Source organism: Lepeophtheirus salmonis, chromosome 5, assembly GCF_016086655.4.
Source record: "Lepeophtheirus salmonis chromosome 5, UVic_Lsal_1.4, whole genome shotgun sequence".
NCBI classification, from domain to species: domain Eukaryota; kingdom Metazoa; phylum Arthropoda; class Copepoda; order Siphonostomatoida; family Caligidae; genus Lepeophtheirus; species Lepeophtheirus salmonis.
This window is the reverse complement of record NC_052135.2, coordinates 36,608,043-36,631,860: the sequence shown is the minus strand read 5'-3', so window position 1 is coordinate 36,631,860 and position 23,818 is coordinate 36,608,043. Positions and strand designations below refer to the sequence as shown.

At 29.8% G+C, this 23,818-nt stretch overlaps 1 protein-coding gene and 1 long non-coding RNA gene across 2 annotated transcripts; one reads left to right on the top strand and one right to left on the bottom strand.

Annotated features, from left to right (window-relative positions):
* The first annotated feature begins 995 nt into the window (after nucleotides 1-995).
* Nucleotides 996-2,581, top strand: LOC121118575 (uncharacterized). Its single transcript, XM_040713154.2, has 2 exons — nucleotides 996-1,142; nucleotides 1,206-2,581. Exons 1-2 carry the CDS (start codon nucleotides 1,131-1,133, stop codon nucleotides 1,953-1,955), a joined length of 762 nt encoding a protein of 253 aa, XP_040569088.1. The 5' UTR covers nucleotides 996-1,130; the 3' UTR covers nucleotides 1,956-2,581.
* Nucleotides 2,582-22,224: 19,643 nt separating this feature from the next.
* LOC121117245 (uncharacterized) lies at nucleotides 22,225-23,520 on the bottom strand. Its single transcript, XR_005864123.2, has 3 exons — nucleotides 23,242-23,520; nucleotides 23,011-23,188; nucleotides 22,225-22,419 (listed from the first exon to the last, which is right to left on the bottom strand). It is a non-coding gene; the product is annotated as an uncharacterized lncRNA (long non-coding RNA).
* Between the last annotated feature and the right edge of the window lie 298 nt (nucleotides 23,521-23,818).

Genomic DNA, 23,818 nt, shown 5'->3' with positions numbered 1-23,818 from the left:
CCACGCGATGAATGATGATATTAGTATAAATTGATCACAATATTGATTAAGTAGATATGTATAAACTAACTTTATATATTTATACTAAATAATATCAATCCATTCATACCAAGATAACAGATAATAGAAAATCCATCAATTTTTGTCAAAAGTCAATTTTTTATCTTCAATTTATCTACAGACAACAGTAAATCATATTAATGCTGACAAAGCATATAACATAAACAGTTCTAAGGATAAGTGGTTCATTCATGGTACAAGGTAAATAAAAAAAACCTTTATATGGTTCTACAATGATGGATAATTGATTAATGGGAAGAGAATTACTTAATGTGTGAAGGTACTCAAATTACAAAGGTGTAAAGTGTATTTTGCTACTTTCCTTTGATACTAGAAGCCCTTATAAAAACATATTATTCCATCCATATTCATTCAAAGCTCAAAAGTTTTATGTAACAGATAAAACACAATCTGTCCTCCTCCTTCAAATTCAATGTGAAGGAGGAGGACAGAAGATTGAAGTTCAATAAATAGTTCATTCAAGGTTAATAATATTTTATGGAGAAAAGTCTGAAAGAATAATAAGATTTTTTTATACAACTTGTGCTACAATCAATGGTGAAGTATTGATTTTACAATTGACTTGTTTAAATCCTTAAAAAAACAATTTATATTCTGAACGTCCTTTAAGACTTTTTTCCCCCTTCATACCTATCATTGATGTATCATATGATATGATTCGAAGTTTGTAGATTAAAAAAAAATAGAACTTATCTCGTGACATTGTGCAGAGAGATTAAACAGAAAAATTTAATTGAAAATTCAAACATTTACTATAAGAAAAACTCATTGTTTTTTTTTCGAAGGAGGAAAGGAAATATGATTTTTCTTCAACGGGCGTCGTTTTTCAAGAGAACGCCTCTAACCAACCCTATATTTTGCGTAAAAATGCGTAAGCTCCTTTTATTACTACTATTATTATATTTTATGTGATCATTATACCAAAAACTATGATCCTATAAATAGACAATCTCTTGTGGTTTTGAACATCAGTGTTGTTTGATTCTTATTCGTGAATTCGATTATATCTATCCCTCTATCTATATATCTAAGGTCCTTAATTTCTCATCATGCTTCACAATGTAAGTTCTTGTTTTTGAGTCTCCTACTTTTCTAATCCTTAATCAACTCCATGATTTTTCCAGTTGTTATTTGGATTAGCCCTCATTTCTGTTGTTTCTGGAGCTATTCGCTCATACGATGGCGGACCACCCCCACCTCCCTATGCCTACTCCTATGATTCTCCACCCAAATACAACTTTGGATGGAATGTCAACGACCCCTATTCTGGAAATAATTTCCAACATAATGAACAACGAGAAAATGACGTCACATCTGGATCTTACTCCGTTCAACTCCCTGATGGACGACTTCAAAAAGTGACTTATTCCGTAAGTGGAGAAGGGGGCTATCAAGCAGAGGTGACCTATGAAGGAACTGCAAGCAATGAATACTACACCTCTGAGTCAACGAATCCGAAACCCATCAAAGTGATCAAAACCATACCTGATTCCTCTTCCTCCTATTCTCAGAGGGCTATAATTTCAAATAATCCCTCTGCTTCTTCATCATCATTCTCAAGTCCATCCTCCTCTCCTCAGAGGGCTACGATTTCTAATCAACCCTCACCTACTTTTTCATCATTCTCAAGTCCATCCTCCTCCGGGTCCATTCGTAAATATACTTACAGACCCATTTCCGGCTCTGTGATTTCCTCCACAACTCCAAGACCCCTTGACACCGTGGTTGTAACTAATCCTCTCCCTCTGGGAACCTCTGCTTCTTCAATATCAATCTCTACCACTCCTGCTCCCTCACTTAAAAAATACACCTATAAGATCAAGGCTGATAAGCTCAAAAGAGATGTTCACTTCCCAAAATTGTTTCATTTTTAGAACAAGTCTCATACTTTCGTTGATTGTTGTTTTGTTTTAATTTATTAATGATTTTATACTATATTAATCATGTTAGCTCGTCATGCTGAGCATGGATTTTGTTTTTCATAACACAGTTACCGACTAATCTCTCTCTTTCTCTTCCAGGAATAGGCTTTAGCTTTTTTACTTTTATTCAATTATACCTAATCTTTTTTGGTCTCTTTTCATCTTAAAAAATACGAACAATGAACGATGTTGAATTAAGATTAATATCAGTACAAGTACTTACTTGGCACCCCCTCCCCTAAAAATGAAGAAGAAAAATAAAACACAACTTTTTTCATCCTTGATTTTATTTTATCACAAAAGGGTGTACACCCATGTAAAAAAATTTAGTTTTTCTCACAAGATAAGTTGTATCCTGTATCCAACGCTCCTTTTCATCATTATTTTTATACTTTTGTTTAACTTTAGTTACTATTTAAATTTAGGTTTTTCCTTAAGTAGTACATTCATAACTACAAATAGGGGGGAGGGGATCCCTTTCTCATTATTTAGACTTGTCTGTTCATTTAATATTTTCAAATACTATAAGTTATAAGTTGTAAATACATATATTCATGTTGTATGAATAAGCCATATAATTCTTTCTATTTTCGTTAAAATGTCACAATAGCAAGACTTAATGGACCATTTTTAAGGAAAAATAAAATGTATCTGACAAATCAAAAAACTATTTTTCTTTAAGAGATAATGTTATTTTTAGTAGTAGGTTTTGGTCTGGAAATCCTAAATTGGTCTGAAACCATTATAGTTTTTTCAGTAAAATAATTATTTCGCTCTAAATTTAAGTGTGGATCGGTCTCGTTTTAAAATCTCTCTAAATTGGTCCTACAAAATATTGATATGATCATTTAAAAGTCGGGGGCGCAATTAAAAACTACACCTTTTGAATCTGGAATTTCGACAAGTTGAATTTCGAAAAATAGAGGAACAACATTAACTAAATTTTGTACATCGACTTTGATAATTGCCTTGATGCGCTCTATAGGTGGTATTAATGTACTGGGGCTCATGGAGTTCCAATGCTCATCGTCTTAATTCTTGAGAACCCTTGTTTGGCAGGCCATGGGACATGTGGTAGAAAGAAAAGTAGAGTGGGTCGTCATCTGGTGCATAAGGTGACCATATAGTTTGCTACCAGAATTGAATGTTGGTCTCTAAAATGCACTTTGTAATCTTTTCTGTTTGTACTGGGGCTCCATTTTGATGAAGCTTGTGTCGATGCCAACACCCTTATTAATGATCACTTGACATTGAAATTAGTAGGTTTGCTTGACTAAGTCAATGTATGTATTATTTTCCAGGCTCTCTTAGAGGGGGCATTTTGATTGGTTGATTTTGTTATTATTATTTTTTTTTTTGGGAGGGGGTGTCAATACACAAAGTGAGTCATCTGATGTGAGGAACTGTCCATTCTTCTCACGGCTATGAGTGTCCAGATTTCAACTACGTACCCGGTAAGTCAGGGGCATGGATTGGATTTATAAGGACTTCTGTTTTTTAATCATTTCTTATAACTATAAGTACTGTAGTCTTTTTCAAATTGATACAAATACCAAATTAAAGAGGATATCACATAATTAATTTCCTTTACACAATATGATGTTAATATTTTTAGACAAATAATAATAAGTTGATTACTAAAAAGGCGTCTAATAGTGAAGTTAAAATGACTAAATTCCAGGTGATAATTGTTCTACAAATATTTGTCAATTTATTACTTAAGTGACTTATGTATGTAAGATTATAAAAATATTGTGCATTTTTAAAACATCATCTCTGAGCAGTTCCAATCTCGAAATATGAGTGCCCGGTCGAAGAAATATCCAAGGATTTATTTATTCATATGATTTATAATCTTATAAATCTTAACGTATTTTTACGTGTATGCACATTTTTGTTCAAGATTTGAAGATTTCAAATAAAATAATCCCTATTGTTGTAAATTTATTTTTATCTAAAAAACGGAAATGACGTCAGAGTCTGAGCTACATATAAAGAGTACTGTCCATATTTAAATCAATAAATAAAGAAGAACGATAGTGATAATCTTGAAGTAATTTATAATACTTCAATCATGATATTTTTACCAAATAACTAAATTATTTTTATTAATTTTTATTATGGCCATTATTTTTGATTTTTTATAACTTACTTATACTAGACTCATGAATAGGCTAAAGACTCAACAGGGGGTTTAAAAATACTCTATACATATTTTTTGTCAGATGTTGATTCCCTCGTTTAATTTGATACGTCATGCTATTTCATAATTTATTTGTTTTGATAAATATATGAACTAATAAGTTATATTATACTTTTGTTCCGTTTTCAAAAGTACATAAATATATTTTTTTTTTCTTGGGCAGGATTTTGGGCTGTTTATTATCATAAAAGTAACAACTACATAATTACCTTTTAAAAAATAAACATAAATTAAAAAAAAAAAAAAAACACACACAGATATTTATAAGAATATCCGTGTTAAAATGCCGAAATAAAGTATTTTTCATATCTAAAATTAGTTTATAATTTAAAATAGACAATTCGAAGTCAATAAAAATTGACTTCCATAGATTTTGGTTTCTTTTCAATCGATAATAGTCTATAAATTGTTGATTCAAATTTCAGTGTTGGAATATTACTTCTCATTATTATGTCCGACGACAAGTAGATATTTCCCTCACCTACAATTTCCGAATATTGTGTCATTCTTCCGTTTTGTGAATAAGGCCGCTTTGGGAATATCATCTCATTCTTTCTTCTCACACAGCCTAAAAATACTTCTACCGTTCTTTTTCACTCATTTATTTATAGGATGCGAATTTGTAATACAATTTCTTGTTGATCCCTCATCGTAAATGTATATATTGGTCATTTTATTATTTCTGTGAATAAATTTTAGCCATCATATAGAAATACAAACATATAGCTATTGTTTTTAATAAAATATTATTAAGCAATATTATAATATAGTATCGAATAAAATACATTTTAGGATTATTCAAGTATATATAATTTATTCTTTAAATAATTAAATATCGTTTGGTTTGGTGTACTTATTTGGCTAACTCAAAGATAATCTGGGCCTTTTTTTTTGTTTCTTTTTGGAAGAAAGATTGTATGATGACATAAAGGTAACGACTAGTATTCAGACTCTGTCGAGCATATAATTTTTTTTCTGTTTGGTTTTAAGTGATTTGTTTTAGACCGATTTGGACCGATTTTTCTTCGGTCTCACTTTATAGACCGATTTTTCTTTGGTTTCAAGTTATAGATCGATTTTTTTCGGGTTCATATATTATGAGAGACCATTTCTTTTTTTTAGATCAACTGTCATTCATTTTTTTCAAAAAAAAAAATATATATATCAATATACATGATAAGTTCTAGAATAAATGCTGTACACATATAAAAGACGGTGGGATCAAAATTGATCCAAGCTATCCCTGATAAAAATTCGTATAACATCATCGTACTATAAAAAACATATGATGTCATATTATAAACAATTTATCTGTAAAATCGGTATAGACCAATTTTTTTGGGACCGAACTAAACCAAAGTTTTGCTTTGGAACGACTTAGACTGAATTTTTATATAAGACCGGTCCGTACCGATTTTTTTTTGTACCGAACTAATTCGGGCAAAAAATAAATTAAGGTCTCAGACCGGTCTAGGATTTCCAGACCGAACCCCAACACTAGTAACAACGTGTCAAATCAATAAAAAAATAATTATCATAGATTGAAAATGAGATCGAACTAAATCTGACGATTCGAACTGGAGTCGACAAAAAATTTAAGGATATTTACTAACCGTCTCATGACTCGATACTTTGATTTTCATTCACCTCTGTATCCTGTTATAATTTGAAATAGTTATTTTGTAATTATGTTCAACGTAATTAATGCATATACAGGGGTGTTTGCAGTGATATATATATATTTTTTTCCACAGCTATTTACAAAAAAAATAAATATTTTGGAAAAGAATTTAAAAAAATCATATCTTTTCAAAAAAAGGAAGGGAATTTGTTATCAAAATTTTACAACTGTTCTTAAAAAATCAATTTTTTCGAATTTTTTTTCAAAAATCCACATTTATTCATCAGAAAATTGAAAAATAAAATTTCAAGGATTAATTTTTAACTTTTGTAAAAATCAAAAATTCATTAATTGGGGGGGGCATCAGACCTCCCTCTTTGGAATCCCTTGATTTAAATGCACTTCTCTGTTAGTTGGTTCTGCAATAATTTGGTACATATTATTAGATTTTGATCTATTTTGAAAAATAAAGTAATTATTAAAAAGAACATGTTTGTATTAATGAGTTGACAGATGGAATAATAAAATATATGCAATACTTTTCGAATTAATTTGTTAATGTATGTGAAGACTATATCAAATTTTGCTATATGTACTTACACACACATATGGTAGTAGAATGCAAAAATGTAAGTAAAGCATATTGTAATTTATTTATCGTATTTCATTAAATACATATGTGGTGACTCAACTGGAAATGACACTTGAACTACTTTTTCTCAAAAAAGTGTGGGATGGATTTGTTCGTCTTATTATCTTCCAATTTTTTGAATAAGTTATTTGCATTAGCCCTACAGAGGCCCCGTTACTCCTACTTAAAAATTGCAAAAAATTACGGTCACAATAAAATAAACATATGGTGCCCCTGATTTAATTTTCTTTTGATATATGTAGTGCGTCAACATACAAGCAATATTGAACAAAAATCACGATAAGGAAAAAATCCCAAATTATTTTTACTTTATTTCACGATAATTTTTGATAACGTAATTATACTATCCTTGTGAGTTAATGCTAGGATTGATTAATGAACTGAGTTTTTGAGCCGTTGATCTTCAATGAATACCTAATGTTGAAATTTTTATTGAAGGAACTCATCCTTTTTATATCATTTGAGGTTCGTAGTCAATATTAAAGAGTGATAAGCTCTTTTGACTATTGTATACTTCAACTTACAACTTAAAATACAAATAATACTACAAAAGTCTTGACTGTTCGTTCCTCTTTTCCTAATGCCTTCCAATATTTCCAAAGAATCCCTTCTCTTCAAATTCTGCTCAAGCCTTTGACAAATATAGTTGTACTATCATTCAGAGGAATATCAAATAGAGTTAGGATTTAAGTCGCAAAATACTCTTGTATCTTGATGTCTTCAATGTTGGAATATTCTGTATTCATTATATTAGATTTTTATTTCATACAGTATGTTTTTATTTTTTTGCACTCCTGTATGATATAAATTATACATAACGGTCAACATTAAAGACGGAATGAAGTAAAAATACGGGGTGGAAGAGAGGAAGAATATGAATGGGACGTACAGACTTTTGAGTTCCTTTATTTTCGTAATTTCAAGAATCGAATGACGATACTTTGGATCTTATTGGCTATTACTTCTTCTTAATCATTCCTTTGATGTTATGCGTTTTTTATTATAAACTCAATTAAATTACTTGTGAGTCATCGATCTTTGCTTAATCGAAGAAAAAAATTGAATATTGAATATAGTTTATGATTATTATCAGATTTCCTTATGTATGTAAAGCCTTGGAAGTGATTCGATAAATCTGTGTTATAGGATATATTATTTGGAGATTGCGGTTTTGCATCCATAACTTTGATCTCAATGTCTTATACTCATTACACAGATTTGAATTTTTGAACATAATTTTTTTTTTTTAAATAAAAAAACATCATGATCGAGATAACACTGATTCAACAATTTTTTTGATGTTTTTACAAATGAATTTTTTACACAACTGTTTTAAATTTTTGTTACTGTAAAACTTGCACCTTCTACATTTTCGGACTTTTTTGTTTAAATATTGATTATATAAGGAGCCCAATTGAAGCACCTTTCTTTAACTCTTGATGATGATGAGATAGGAAGAGTGTTTTAGGAAGGAATCTGATTAAATATAGGAGGGGGCACGAGGTAAGAAACGGATTCAAGATTGAAGGAGAGTATAGGTTAGAAAGAGGACTTGAGGTTGACGAGATTGATGTACGGAGATGGCTTGAAGAGTGCTCCATAAAGTCTTAAATAAAAAATTTCCTCTCTTCCTCACAATTGATCAGAGGAGCTATATTTTTTTCCTGGATATTATTTCCTTTCTTCTGTTAAAAAGGCTTCTTCAAATAAATAATCTTCAGGAATCAAAATTGTTAACTCCTTAGATGAAATGCTATTATTTAATAGCCTTAACAATTGAATTTCTTTACTGTTGAACCACTCATTCATTCTTACAATTATAGGATGATCAGAGGAGAATATAAATACGTGACATTCTTTTATTACTTTTATCTTAAAGTATTAAGATATAAATTTTTTTCCCCAATTGAGCCATTTAACTCAGTCTTGTTTTACAGACAATTTTGGAGACGTATTATTTACTACTTCATTAAGTAATCAATACAATCTATATATTGCTGATTTTTAAAAGGTTTAGAATCATTCCAACTCTGTGATCGGCAGAAAATTTGGAAAAACTCTCTTCTAGAAAATGAACATAGATTTTATCCACTTTTCTCAGCAATACAATGTATGCTTAAAGTCCCATAATAATGAAATTTTTTGTTCTGGCCTCTAAAATGCAGTAAAAAAAAATAGATGACAAATAAAAATATTATTGAAAGAAATCACCACCACAGTTATCACATTGAACTTCAGGTCGAGAACCAAAATTTTAATGCATTATTTCATGGTATAGAAGCAATTCAGTATAATTAGAACCTTTCTTCCAAGTTTCCCATCATAAGTATAAAGAAACTAAGAATATATAAACCTATTTTTGTAAGTACAATGTATAAATTTACTTGTTCCACTTCATCAAACATGTATGGTCTATGTGAGATGTCCCTGCTCCTTCATTCCTTCATGTTCAACAGCAAATAAATTGATTTTATGTAAATATAACAAGTGAGTCTTTCTTCTTTGAATAGATGAATTGACTTAGTCTCCGAAAAGTCCATTGTCAACAATTGAACTTCATTCTTATTATATTTAGCATAACTGACTCGTGTGTTGTAGTCTTTTCTTTCCATTTAAACACAATCTAAATGGTTTTTATGGAACTATCAATTTTTAATGTATAATCGCCTGAAGGATTTTTTTATGAAGGACTCCCTAAACAAGGAGGCTAGAGTTTCCGAATGATCTAAATATATATGACAAACTTCACTCCGCCTTCCCATAGTTTCTATTTGTGGGCATGCTTTCTTCCACTACTTTATAAATGTATATTTTCAACAATATCTTTGATAACAAAAATCTGGTATTATTAAATATATTTCTGGTAAAGATGAATTTACTCCAATGATTTGGAAAACTAAGAGATTTGAAGTCTGAATGAGAAGGCAACATTCGAGGAATAAAAACGCCATGCTCATGATGAAAAAATCTAGAAAGAAAAAGTGATTGACACACATTCTCGAAATGCTTCCCTTCAATAAAGAGCGTCATCCTATTTTCTTCTTCACCTATTCAAGAAAAATGTCCAAGAACACACATATCGAGAGAATCTTTGGAAGTTGTCGCCATTTCCAAGGACTAACCCCTACAAAATCTAACTTATTGGAAGAAAAACCAATTAGAGCATGGACATCTTTTTTCACAGTGTCTCATCATGATAAAGAGGTCGAATATCGAAATATGAGGTGGTAAAAATGTTGTTCGAAAATAATTTATACCTTTTGGAAACTTAATAATAATGATGTCTAATCCTATAAATAATACTAATAGTGTATAATTCAGAGATAATAATAGGATTGTTCCTCTGGGAGTAAAGTTAGATCGGATTAAAGCTTTTAACCAAGTAGCGAAACGCGATCGCTGGCCTGAGGAGATACAATGGTGCAGTGTTTTAAAAATTTCTCGCAAGATGTTGCTTTTCATATGACGTCACTCTTTCATTTTTCTTACTACTGACATAGGCTGGGATGTAATCAAAAAAGATGTCTTTGGGATGTAATAAAGAGAAATAAAATGAAGCACGCCTAGCTCACACTCTAAAATTGCTGTGGGGAAAGAAGAAATAATTTTATCCTTTGATATTTTTCTTTTTTGAATTTCCTACGAAAGAGAAGAAGCCGGAGTTTTCAAGAACACCAAGGACGCTATAGTAGAGGCATCCTTGATTATTCATTTATGATTTATTGATTGTTATTATAATAACAAATGTATGATTTAAAATACAATGGTCAATTATTGTCAGAGATGGGAGCTTGAACTCGAGACTTGACTGGGTCTCCATAGTTAAATATAGAATATATATTTTTATATTAATTATATATGAAAAATAACGCAGGATAAGCATAATAATCTTTGAATAAGAGTAAACAAATTAACAAAATTCCGTTTTATAAAAATCTTCTCTAGTTTACCTAATTCCGTCTTCCGGACTTCAAATGAGCATAATAAACGTATAATTTAAGATACAATGGTCAATTATTGTCAGAAGTGGGATCTTTGGATCCGAAACTTGACTTGGACTCCATAGTTTAACATAAAATATATACTTTTACGTTAATCATATATGAAAAAATAACATAGAATCATAGAACACATTAGATAACATAATAACTCCTACCAATGAATTCTATTGATCCTACTTATATCTCCAAATAATAACTAACCAATACCTATAGCGAAGAAGAAAAGTATCTGTGCACCAATACATTTTTTAGCTATTGATCACGTGGGTCCTCTTTTCCTGACTTAGTTTAAAGCTTTAGATCGGCTTTATTTTTATGCAACTCCGTTTTAATAAATATTAACAATGTTATGACCAATTATATTCAAAAGGTCATAACAGGCCCAATTGGAGTCTCATTAATTAATGGAAGGCTCTAAATTATAGGTAATATTCTTGAGTATCTCATTCCATCCCTCAAATTTGAGCATAAATCCCATAATGGAACAAATATGCCAACAAACTATTTGGCCATTAATGTTGATTAAGTAATAATAGGGGAATTTCCTAATAACTTGATTTTTACTCAAGAGTCATTTCTAGTTGACTCACCACATATGTCAATGAATTTATAAGCTTTTTAAATATCACAAATAGTGTTAATTTCTTTACAGTAATCTAATTTTCATTTGAAACTATGTGTTTATTCGTTATTGGAATTTGTTTAAATAAATATTTTTGACATATTAGGATAGATGAAATAATATGATAATAGTATTTTTGTAATTGCTACATAAATATATGTTTTTTATTTTCCAAACTTTTTATAATTATTTTTATATTCTGGCCCAGAAAATATAGGAATAACATTTAATTAAAGTTGACATGTTTGTAGTATAACTACTTTAAAAAAATAGAAATGGAAAAATGGTATTTGCGTGTGCTTTTTCCGTTTGTTTTGTTTTTTTATTTAATAGCTTGTCCTGGTGTTAACTTCTCCCTCTAAAGTAAGCATTATTGTCTATCTTTGGTGCATGTAAGTTTAAAAAAAAAAAATTAAATAAGTATATGGGAATTTAAATATAAAATTATCCAACAAAATCACACTTTTTTTAAAGCACTAGAACAACAAATGCTCAGCTTAGTAGAGTTTGATCTTCTCCTATGGCTTTATTTTTTCTCTGTTACCTCCTGGCCTTTAGAAAAAGTCATATAGTTTCTGTTATTTTTGGTTATAATCAAGATTCAAAGCTTTTTTAACCGTTTGGTAAATTATAGTATGTGAATATATTTCAAAGCATAATGTTAAAAAAATAATTGAAAAACATTTATTAAGTATATTTATCATGCTTATAACTCGAGTTATCTATTTTTAAAGTTGAAAATAGGTTATATTTATTCAAAGGTTCATAGCTTCAAGACAACTATATTCATAGCATTTAAAAGTTTTTTTTTGATAGTTGAAAGTCTGAACTTTAATTTAAAAAAGAAAAGTTTCCCCCAAAAACGTTCTATATTGTTGTCAATTTGAGATAAGACCACGACAATATTTAAATGATAAAACTCATTTTTCAATTGATTAAAAAAAGTCCATATAATGGAATACCGTAGCTTAAAGGAAGAGAAGAAAAGTGGAAGAAAGAGAGAGAGAAAAAATGTTGTGGTCAACTTAAAAAGTGGGAAATGAAATCCCCCTTAAGAGTAGGATCCCAGATTTGGGATCATTATAAACAATGGAGAAAACTGCATGTGTGGGAAGGAATCCCTAGCAAAGCAATTTCCGCTGAACTGTTCCTAGCCACTAGGATTCGATTTTGCCCCAAATGTCTTGCCCTTGAATGTCTGTCTTTTGGAATCCCTCACTCACTACTGGTCTACCACGAGTCATCATAATTCCATGAAGCTTGAAATAAGCATGTATTAATAGTATACCTCAAACTAAACCATTCTAAAGTAGATATAAATGATAATTTTTTTTCTGAGATGAATTTTGGATTCGCTCTTGATGGATGCTGCTGAAGTTAAAAAGAACTGTTCTAAGTGCTGCCTTTTTCCCATTTTTTCTGTGAAACAGTATAATTATTGTATTTTGTTTTTACTAATGCTATTGTAAATGTTAAAGGTTCTTTTCTTTATAGGAGTAATTCATTTTCTCACTCCTGAATCATATAATAGGCAGCTGATAGGGGTGTTAATTCAGTAGTACCATACGTCTCACTCCGGTCTTCTCCTTGTGCTCTTTTTTTCTTACAAGTATGTCAACTCTACTTATAAGTATAAAGTAATTACTGGACGAAAAGTAACAATGAAGATTTGTTGCAGAGTTATAAGTGAACGTCTTTGCTGGACTTGGAGTATAATTGAGGATTGACATCAGAGTAATTCCTGTCTATATCAGTGCAAGATACGGAGTGGGATTAAGATTTTATTTAATGAAAAATATCCTGATTTTCTTACATACATTCTTTAAATTGCTAAGGTGACCTCGTTAATTTGTGGTATGTATCATGAAAACAGAAATTTATGTTTTCGCCTCTGTTCAGTAATTTTTAAATTTTCTAATATACCCTATGAAAGAAGTTCAGATGGTTAAAACTATTTAATTCAACTCAACTATTTCTATCAGCCTTTATAAATCCCTAATTTTTTAAAAAAGAAATGGTGTAGATAAATAGTTCCAAAAACCCTCAACACTACAAATCCACTTGAGATATTTTTCTTTTACGAAATAACATCTTATTTCTGCATTATTTTTACATATATGATTTTTTTAATTTAAAAATACTTTTTTTCAGAAAATATTTTTTTATGACCTTGATAACATCAGAGCCCTGGACGATGCACTAAGGATCCCTGTCTGGTTGTCATTGGTTCAGATGAATGGTAATTATTTTAATGAACAACAAAATTTTGTACAAGAGAGTGGATAAAAGGGACAACGATATCACGAATCTAATGCTTCCATATAATATAGATATATTTCATACATAAAAAACAACTTTAAAAAATATCAAATGGAATTTCTTTAAAGTAATTTAATATTTCTACAATCAAATTGTACATTTTCAGTGTTAATTTCATGACTCTTTTTTGTATACTTGATTCAACCATAGATTGTATAAAACTTACCCATATTACCATAGGTGTATAATATATGCTGCAAAAAGTGGGACGGGCATTTCCTTGTTGGTAATCTGAATATAAGATTTTTGTTTTTTTGCAAAGGTCTTGTAATTATTATTTAATTTTTGAAAGTAGAACTTCTAATTATCAAGTAATAACTAGTACATGTGCTCAAGAAATATAAAGAGTGCAGGCCAGTTCACTAATGGGCATACACCTCTAAAAATATAAACGATGAACGCTTTTTGAAAGGTATGTCCTATTTTTTCCTTTTAGCTAAAATATCCCAACCTATCAACTATATAAATAACGAGTAGAAGTAGTTACCGCTTTCAATTTAAAGAATTTTTCGGTGATATACCAGAACTGCGCGTTATTAGTTGATAGGTTGGGAGATTTTAACCAAAATGACAACTTGGATGAATCTTTCAATACATGTTCATAGTAGATATTTTCATTGTTTGTACCTATATGTGGCCCATCAGCAGGAAAAAAAAACTAGAATTTATTTTCATCAAAATTTAGCCTGTACTACTTTTGTATCCTTCGGAATTTTTTTATTAATTCAAAATAACAAAATATTTTGATACACCCTTTGAAAATGTCGCAAACTCCTCGTCACAATAATATATTTTATATAAATGTCATATTGGCGTCAAATTAACTCTAATAAATCTAATAAAGGTTTTAAATTATAGCTAGCATTCCTTAATCTCTCAACTTATCTTAGAAATTAGAGTAAACATTCTAGAATCGACTGAAATAGCCATGTCTATGAAATATGGGCTCGAATGTACATATACTTGGTACAAAAGAAAGGACATTTCCCCTCTCTTGATTTTTGTTACAAATTATTTCATGTTAAGCCATCATGTAGGTATGCATCCAATAAGTCCTTTTTTCCATTGAATAAACCTTTCTCAAGAACTACATAGTTTTGATTTTTAATTTCTCATTACAAATGCAGATTCAATTAAGGTTTTTTTGCATTTTAAAATTAATGAATCGTTAATAATAATTAGTGTTGAAATGGATTGTAAGAAAGAGAGTGTTCTCCCAGGTAGGGCTCCTTTCCTACTCCTAAAAAGAAAGGGGCTATGCATATTGTACCATACATAAATATTCATTTGAATTATTAATTTTTAATAGTCCTTCGAGGTATACCTATACAATATATCAGTATTTGTGAATATATATAAAAAAAGGCTTATACCATTTTTTTTTAAAAACCTCAAATGTTTTAACAAAGAGAAAAAAACAATGTTTATCCTGTGGATGATGGGGGACGTCAAGAATTGAATAAAAAATTTCGGAATGAAAATAAGGGAGACCAAAGAGCGTTGTAACATGTTTTTGTGAGTTTGTATTAATCAGAGGATTGGAGTCCGAGTTAAATTTTAAAACAGCATACCTACACATATTAGGTATTGTTGTTTTAATCTATTTAAAGAAGAATAAACAATACGAGAATAATTGCAACAAGTCTTGCAATTTTAATAAGCATTATAATATCCCAAATTTCTCCTGATGGACTAAGTTTTGAATTTTAGTAAAATTTTAGATTATGATAGCAAAAGAATTAGTTACTCAAATGATATAATTTAAGCAAAATACAATGAGACAGAAATATATAAAGTCGATAAGTTGGGAAATATACAGAGTACAGAAGCAAATTTTGGGGGGGACCAGAAACAAAATTTTTTTGCACAAAAAATTTATTAACTGATTTGAAAAAAATATATTTACAAACATTGTTGGAAAATCAGAGATGCTTCATCTTATTCTATATAACCTCTATTAAAAGCAATGCCAGACTTAACAAGGTGCTTGTTGCTGGTACAGGCTTTTAACAATTTTTTCTTCAGGGTAGTTGGCCCAGACCTTGGAGTTTGTGTACTTCAAGTCATCCACATTTCGGTGTGGGGTTGCAATTTTAATGCCCTCGATGGCACTTCACCAAAAGTAATCTAGGGGGTTCAAATCGGGGGATGACCGAGCAACCATATCTGAGTTCTTGGCATCTTGGATATTGCGGACGTTCCTCACATTGACCCCAACGATGGGAGTGATCTTTTTTCGGACTATATGTTAATGAAGAAAGTTGTATATATGACCCCGTTTTGTCTTTTGTTCACTAATTTGGTGACTGAGTCAAAATAAAATATGCATCAAAACACACCTTATTTATGATGCAATCAAATAAACTACGCAACAACGTCTTACTCAAAATTCCTAAAAATGCGATTAAATCGAGAAAAAAAACAATGAGTAGAGTTAACTTTGAATAGTCCAAATGTGTTTGTGTTTTTAACCCAGGACATCCCTACTTGATTTATTTGAACAGCAGCTGATTTCTTCTACACGAGTTTTATTTTCAAAAAAATGTATCTCATCATGCCAAACTACCATCAAAAAAGATTTGTTCTCTATTCTTTTCTTTCTCTTTGGCAAATACATTGAAAAACAACTTTTATTACAAAAATATTCAAAAACAGTTTTGATTGAATATCTCGCAACAAAGTTGACAAAATCATTGATTTCTGTAACAATAATTACAATTGAGATACATTTTTTGTGACTATAGCTCGTTACAAGTGTCACCTGTCTCCCTTACATATGTAAATGTTGTACTTAACTACGTAATATCTATATATATATCCTTTATAATGTTTAAAACATATTATATCTAGTACATAATAATAATAAGAACAGTATAAGTATAAGTTATGATGACGTAAAAGTAAAAACTCTTTTGACTCGGAAATGTACATTTACATAATAATATGAGATACACTTATTTTTACCGTCTAGTATTATGAAACTCTTTTGAATACACAATACATTTCATTTTAAATCATCATCCTTGGCCACTTTTAAATACATTTATACTAGCTAAGGATTATCAAGCGTTGCACGGGCTGCTACGGAGGGAGAAAGAATTCACATTGTAAATTATCAAATTAATTGAGAAAATTAAAAAAAATATTTAGAAAATACTTCTAAATAATAATAATTATTTTATGAATGTTTCGTTATTGTCGAAAAATAGCCTAATAATTCTAATTGTAATTATTTTGGATTGGATTCTTCACACTATATCAATCCGGGTAAGTAAAAATGTATTATAAACTCGAAATAACATACATTTTTTATTTACTTCAAAAAATTCTCAAATCGAAAATCGCGAGGAAAATTGCAAAAAAAAAACTTTTTTGTAGTTATTCGTATAGTTATTTTTTGAAATGCCAATCGTTTATTGATAAATAACTCAACCCCCTATCTAGTCTCCTTGAGCTGCAAAAAATGGTTTTTGGGTATATCATAAGCAATCGACAATCCACACAGCCACACGTGTAGAAAACATTTTGTTTCAGGCACATAAGTCTTAATCTTGGTGGCACCGAGCACCTTCATGACCACTGAGGTGTCGACTATCTTAGACATGGTCAATTAAAAAATTTGGTATCTTTATTCAAATGAATGTAAATATATTGAAAATAAATTCTACGGGGGCATCCAGTAGAGAAAAAATGGATTATAAAAAATCTAAATAGCTTTGGTGGCAAGATGGATACAATATATTTTTGAATATCTGAGTAATTTTCCCTTTAAAATTCATGGCGTCAATGGATTCATCATTTCCTCTTCTTTCCTTCATCCTCCATTACTGGCACTCAATCCTCCTTTTGCTATAATAACTGAATATTTTTAACCTAAAAATGTCGGAAAAGTGCAAATAAAGGTCGAAAATGCAAACAAATGAAAATAATAGCCCAAAATGCAAATAAATCTTACTTGCATAATTTGGACATCACTAGTCATTTCATTTTGATGTTTCAAATATATTTATTCTAATGATTATATATTGGATTACTTTTATTACTTAGATTATCATATTTTGGCCCGCAAGCTGGCAAAAAATCCCGAGACCTTTTAGCCCGAATTAGCCAGAAGCTCAATACATACTAGCCCGATCCACCTCTACTCAATACTCTCCTCAAAAGTAAAAATAATAACTAGTGTTGTGTCAATCCTTATTTATGCAGTCCAGTCCATTCTTTGGACTAGTCTTTAGGACAGTTGGTCCTTTTGGGATGTCCGTTCTAGAACTGATTTAAAATAAAATAAATAAGGTCGATGACGTCATCACTAATCAAACTTAATCAGTTTTAGGACTAATATGCTAAATAAGGATCGACATAAGACTGATTACAGCTTCTGTGCAAGTAAAGTCAAATTTTCAAAAAAGTATTTCAGGCGAGTTATAGTAATTTTCAGAAAAGTGGCGGATTTTATAAGTCATAATCGAACCCTACGTTGTATAAAAACTTTGACAAATGAACGTTTACTAATTGTAATTTTTGAAGACATCCATTATTGGAAAAAAAAATATTTGGACTCTCTAAAGTGGATTGTAAGGTCGTAAAAAGCTTCTATAAAAATAGTTTTACTATGGGGACTACAGCTACTTTTCATGGGGAATTACGTATTGTATTTTATTCTTATCCGCTCGTGTTTCTGTTCTTGTTGTGTGCTTGTATGTCTCTTCCAAATTCTCGAAATTGATGGATTTTATTTAATTATTTTTGTTTTGTGGTATATTTATATGTTATTACTAGGCTGGTTATCAGGAAAGAGATAATTATAAAGTAAAATGTTTATTTATGTTATATTTATTATGTGATCCTTCCTCCTTCATGTATTTCTTATGTCATTTGTACACATTAACTGATAACCTCAATAATAATAATAACAAATCAATATAAAATAATTTTTCAGGTATAAAACATCCACCATAGCAATCTTCATTGCATTTCTTAAACTTGCCTATACTCAAAGAAAACGATAAACAGACTTAAAATTACTTGGTTGTGAGTCAATTGCAACATAATCTCAAAGTGTCGCAATATTATCTACTTAATAATACGGATATTCACTGATTTTTCTGCATTTATGTATTTTGTTCTTCATCTGATCAGATCTTGGTTGCAATATAATAAATATTTGAAAGGGCTCGGATAAGGTAGTTGGGAACACAACTCTATTTAACAAAAACTAAGAGAGGAAATATAAAAGGTGACAAAAATACCCCTAAGAATTGTTGACGTTGTTGTGATACAATTGTTATAGACGTTTCTTATAATTATCCATCATTACAATATGTATGTTTTATTGATTGTGCCCTGATTAAACTTTTAACTTTTAATTGTGATAATGTTAACAAATATACAGCATTACAAATGATGAATATTAATGTTAATTAATAGTTTGCTACAATACGACATTATTTATTTAAGATCCCGTTTTTTTTTACTAAAAACAGGATCTTAAAGCCATCTTGCGGTTACGAATGTTTTTCCTAATTTTAGATGGCATTACCTCACCATAAAAAAAATCATCGCCAGTCCATTCTTTTTTTCTGCCTTGGTGGTGTTTTAAACGTTGATTGGTTGGCTCTGCTTAAACTATGAGCTATTAAATGATTATTAGTATTTTTCTTTGTTCCTTTTTGGAAAAAAAGTTGCAAAATACAATTAAAGTAAAAAATATTGTGTGATATTGTAAACAGGAATTTGACCCGTCGAAAATAAAAGAAACAGTTATCAAAAACATTCTAATGTTAGTGTTAATAGCTAGTTAGTTAATATTTAGATATTTACGTAATCCTGGTTAGTTTTTAGAAGTATAGAAATGTTTTAGTGGATGAAAATTTTAATCAGACTGAGTATTGAACATAACTATATGAATTTGAAAATGTCAATAAGAAAATGAAATGTTTATTATTTTGCTTGTATTTTTTGTTTTACTGTTATTGAGATGTGAAGACATTGACTCGACTTGGATTTGCTGTGTCAAGACTTTTTTTTCCACGTCCGCTATTCTGTACAGACTTATTTTTGTTGCACAATGTACCCACTTTCAACTGCTATAACAGTTTGTAATAAAAAACAATTTTATTTGAAGTCCGTCCTCACTTGATGCAATTGCAATAACAGTCATGTACACAGTAAAGTTGAGAGGCCCAATATGGTTGGGAAAAAATTGGAGAGCAAATAAGTAGGAAATTAAAGTTTTGAAGAATATCTTTTTTTATAATAAAAACAAAATTATATTTTAACGATTTTATTCTATCAAAAACGTACTACATAAACTAAAAAAATGTTATTGGACTAATATAATTCTAATCTGAAGTTAATTTATTAGTGTGAAGATTCTAAATCATCACGGTGATAATATTCAAATATGGTAACACACAATTCAATAATTTTGATGAGGATTACAAACTCACTATGTTTTAAAATTGGAATGAAATTCTGATTTTAAATATAAGTTAATATATTAAGAAGTACATATTTTTAAATCACCTAACGGTTCCTCCAAATTATTTATACATATAATTGTAGAGTAAAATAATATTTTGCTAACAAAAATATCGTCATAACAAAAGCAAATTATTATCTTTGATAGTCTAAGATAATCTTCCACTTGTTTTCTAAAGGCAAAATAATCTTACCAATAATAAGAAAATTGAGAGTGAGGCTTGAAGTGTTCAGGATCCATAATTTCCCTATTGACCGTAAAAATATATTAATTTAAGGTTGATAGAGACTATTCAGTAGTAATTCCTACGTCATAGACATTAAGGGCAATGAAGTGCTGCAAAAATGCAAATTATAACTATAAATTCAAGACATTTTTGGAGCTTATAGGGGTAAAGACCTATATTTCCATGGTTTTAGGCTTCTAACTTTTTTTTTTCTTCTCAATCGAATAGTTTCAAAAAGTTTTCTCTGGCTATTTTCTGCGTCATTATTCTATTTATTTTATGTCTATGACAAGATTGAAGATCTCTGCCCTATTTTTTACCTAAATTTTGTGAATATAAATCAAAATAGAGCAGTTATTAATGAAAACTTATATCTCAAAAGTTATAATGTAGTTTTCTCTAAAATAATAAATTATCCTCTATTGTAAAAAAAGGAAAAATAACACAGGGGAACAATTGGAGGGTCAAAATTAACACCAATGAAATTGAACCAATAATATAATTTATGTTTAAGAGCAAAATCCTAAACGGATCTTAGTTTCTCTCTTGGTCATCATGTTTCAGAAATATTTGAGATTATAGTCATTCGAGACTATTATCGTTCTGAGACATTTTTTTATCATTAAGACAGTCACCAAATTGAAGTACGATTATAAAATTGTTTTTTTAAAATTCTGCATTCTCTTCTTAACTCAACCTATTTCCATTTTTAGGCTGAAAAATTAGTAGATAATTTTCATATTCAAAATATAGCTAATAGTAATTAATAATTATTTTATTTATCACAGGGTATGACTTCATTATAAGGAAATTGGAATTGTACATAATATACAATAATGTTACATATTTACTAGTTCACCCCCTAAAAATGGGATCACTCAAAAAATATCAAATGGAACTAAAGCCCTTGGAGATCATTATTTTTTAAATAGGCATTTTTTAAATAAAAGATAAAATATTTTTCTTTAATATGTTCTATGTTACTCCTTATCACTATGAATAATGAATAAGTTATAATTGTCTCCAGAAGAGTGTCGTTCTTCATGATTTTTCAGCCTAAAAATGAAAATATGTCGAGTTCAGAAGAGAATACAGAATAAAAAAAAACACTTTATAACCATAAAATACCTTTTTACATCAGTTTTATTCATCGTACTTCAATTTGGTGATTGTCTTAATGGTGAAAAATGTTTCTGAACGATTGAAGTCTCAATTACTATAATCTCAAATATTTCTGAAACCTGACAACCGAGAGAAAAACTGAGATCCATTTTGGATTTTGCGCTCAAAGATAAATTATATTCTAGGCTTAATTTCATTGGTGAAAATTTGGTGTTCCCCTGTGTTATGTACCACTGTTTTGCACAAACTTTTTTTTCCTTTTTTTAAAAGAGTTTTTTACAGTGAAAAAGTTCATATTTTTATTGAATATATCCATTTTAGCATCCACCAAGCTTAACATAGTATTTTGCTCTAAAACCGTTAAATTGTAATCCTCATAGTGGATTATTGGCCAAAAAAATCAGAGTTAGTACCAAATGTATCAGTAGGCTATTTTTATCATATACAAGGTCAACTGGAGAGTCGAAAATTAGAAAATTTTTAAAAGCTATTTCCAGTTTTACATATTTCTATTTTGTGCCATTTTTATTGCAAAATTTAGAAGCAAAATTTGGTAATTGAACAATTTTCTACACTTTTTATACAATGAAATCACTTCCATTCTAAATGATGGCTTCAATATGGGGACGAACAGAAGGAAGCTGGCCTTGATGAAGTCCGAGGCAATTTTTTCCACTCCTCCGAGATCATGGCATTCAGGGCATCGACTTTCGGGTGAAAAGTTTTGTTTGTCTTGCCCTCCAAGACTCATCAAACAGCAAAGTCCAGGGGATTCATGTTGAGTGAGGACGAAGTCCAGAAGTCTGCGTCCAGAAGGCAGCCACGACATGTTCGATTTGGTGCGACTTATTAAAAAGCAACGAAGTTAATGAACTAACTCGTGCCTCAATAGTTATAATATAATAAAGAATACAAAAATGCGCTGAGATGCTACAGGATTAAGGAACTAATCAATTACAATTTGCCACTCCGTTATTGCTAAATTTATTTTCTCATTAGATTAAATGTTGTTTTCATATTGTCTAATTTATAGTTTTATTAATCAATTAATTTAATATTACAATATACAATTCATAAAGGAATTATTTTGAGTTCTTAATTGATTTTCGAAGTGTAGTTATTATGTAACATTTGTTCGAGAGTGAGTTGAAAACACCAGTTTTTTCGTCCTGGAAAGTGATGGTAATTAATTTTTTGGGATAGTCATAAAGATATTTGGATCTATTATCTTCAAAAAGGGGGAAAAAACCATTACAGGAGCATATTACGCATCATGACATGACAAGCTTAAGGCTGATTTTCGTCAAATGAAGAGGTAATTACTTTCATGAACAATTATTTTGCAGAGGAAACCCCCCGGGTACTTTTTGGAAGGGTTACAGAGATGTAGCATCCCTAGGAGAAATCAGGAGAGTTACAAGGAGACTTTGTTAAAAGAAAAAAAAGTATAGTATATTTTTAGGGTAGGAAACCTCATCTCATATATAGATATTCATACATAAAGACAACCCTTGCTTTATTAACAAAGATGAAGTTAATAATTGACAAAGTGCCGTAGACGCTACATAAAATCTTACGTAGAACATTGAAAACTAAAAACAAATGTATTTAGTAGAGTTTCTCATTTTCCAGGAAATTATCCTTTGGGGAAAATCTGGGGAAATTTTAATATGAGGTGATAAAGAAAAATGCAGTAAATTCTTGTGAATTAATTTATATTTTAAGCAGAAATATATAATTTATGCTAGTCATTCTCTTACCCATACTTATATATAACATCCAAAATTAATTTATCTTTCTGAGGTTAGAAGGTGAAGTTATAATTAAATATTTTTTTATGTGTGCTTTCTTTGGCATCATTTTTGTTTATTTGGGATGAATTGTCCAAAAGTTGATCTCAAGTTCATCTTCAATATGTATACCACTTTTTGTTAATTACTTAAAAAAATATATATTTAACATTAGTGCAATAAGTCAATTTATGAACCCACCTTTAAGAAATAATTAAGTTTCCGGGGAATTTCTGGAACAGTAACCAATATCCTGAAAGAGAAACCCTAGTATACTGTCTAATGTTAATGTTGCTAAAATTGTGTTGTGTTTTGGGTGACTCTGTCAGGGATTTTTCCTTGCGAGGATGTTTAAAAAAAAAGTAATATATTTTTTTAAAGGGAATATATTAGGACATTTTCCAAATGATATCCCATTTTATCTGACTCAAAATAATCCATAGGAAGTATTTCATGAAGATCATTAATTTGAGTGACATCATTTTCAGCAATTATCATTTTAGCAAAATTAATTTGTGAAAATATCGATGAAAATAAGCTTGGCAAATGAATGTTGCCACTATGACACTTCCTAAAAATAAATAACCTCCAAAATTAGTGGAGACGGTGTCATACAATTTGTATTTCTAGATGATGGACAAAATTTCTTCACATAAATAATAAAATGGCCAATATATACTCGAATATATATAACAGTAAATAGTATTCCTGTCTTTTTGGTAACGGAACATAAGTTTAATATAACTTTTAATTCGTTTATTTGTCAAAAAGAATAAAC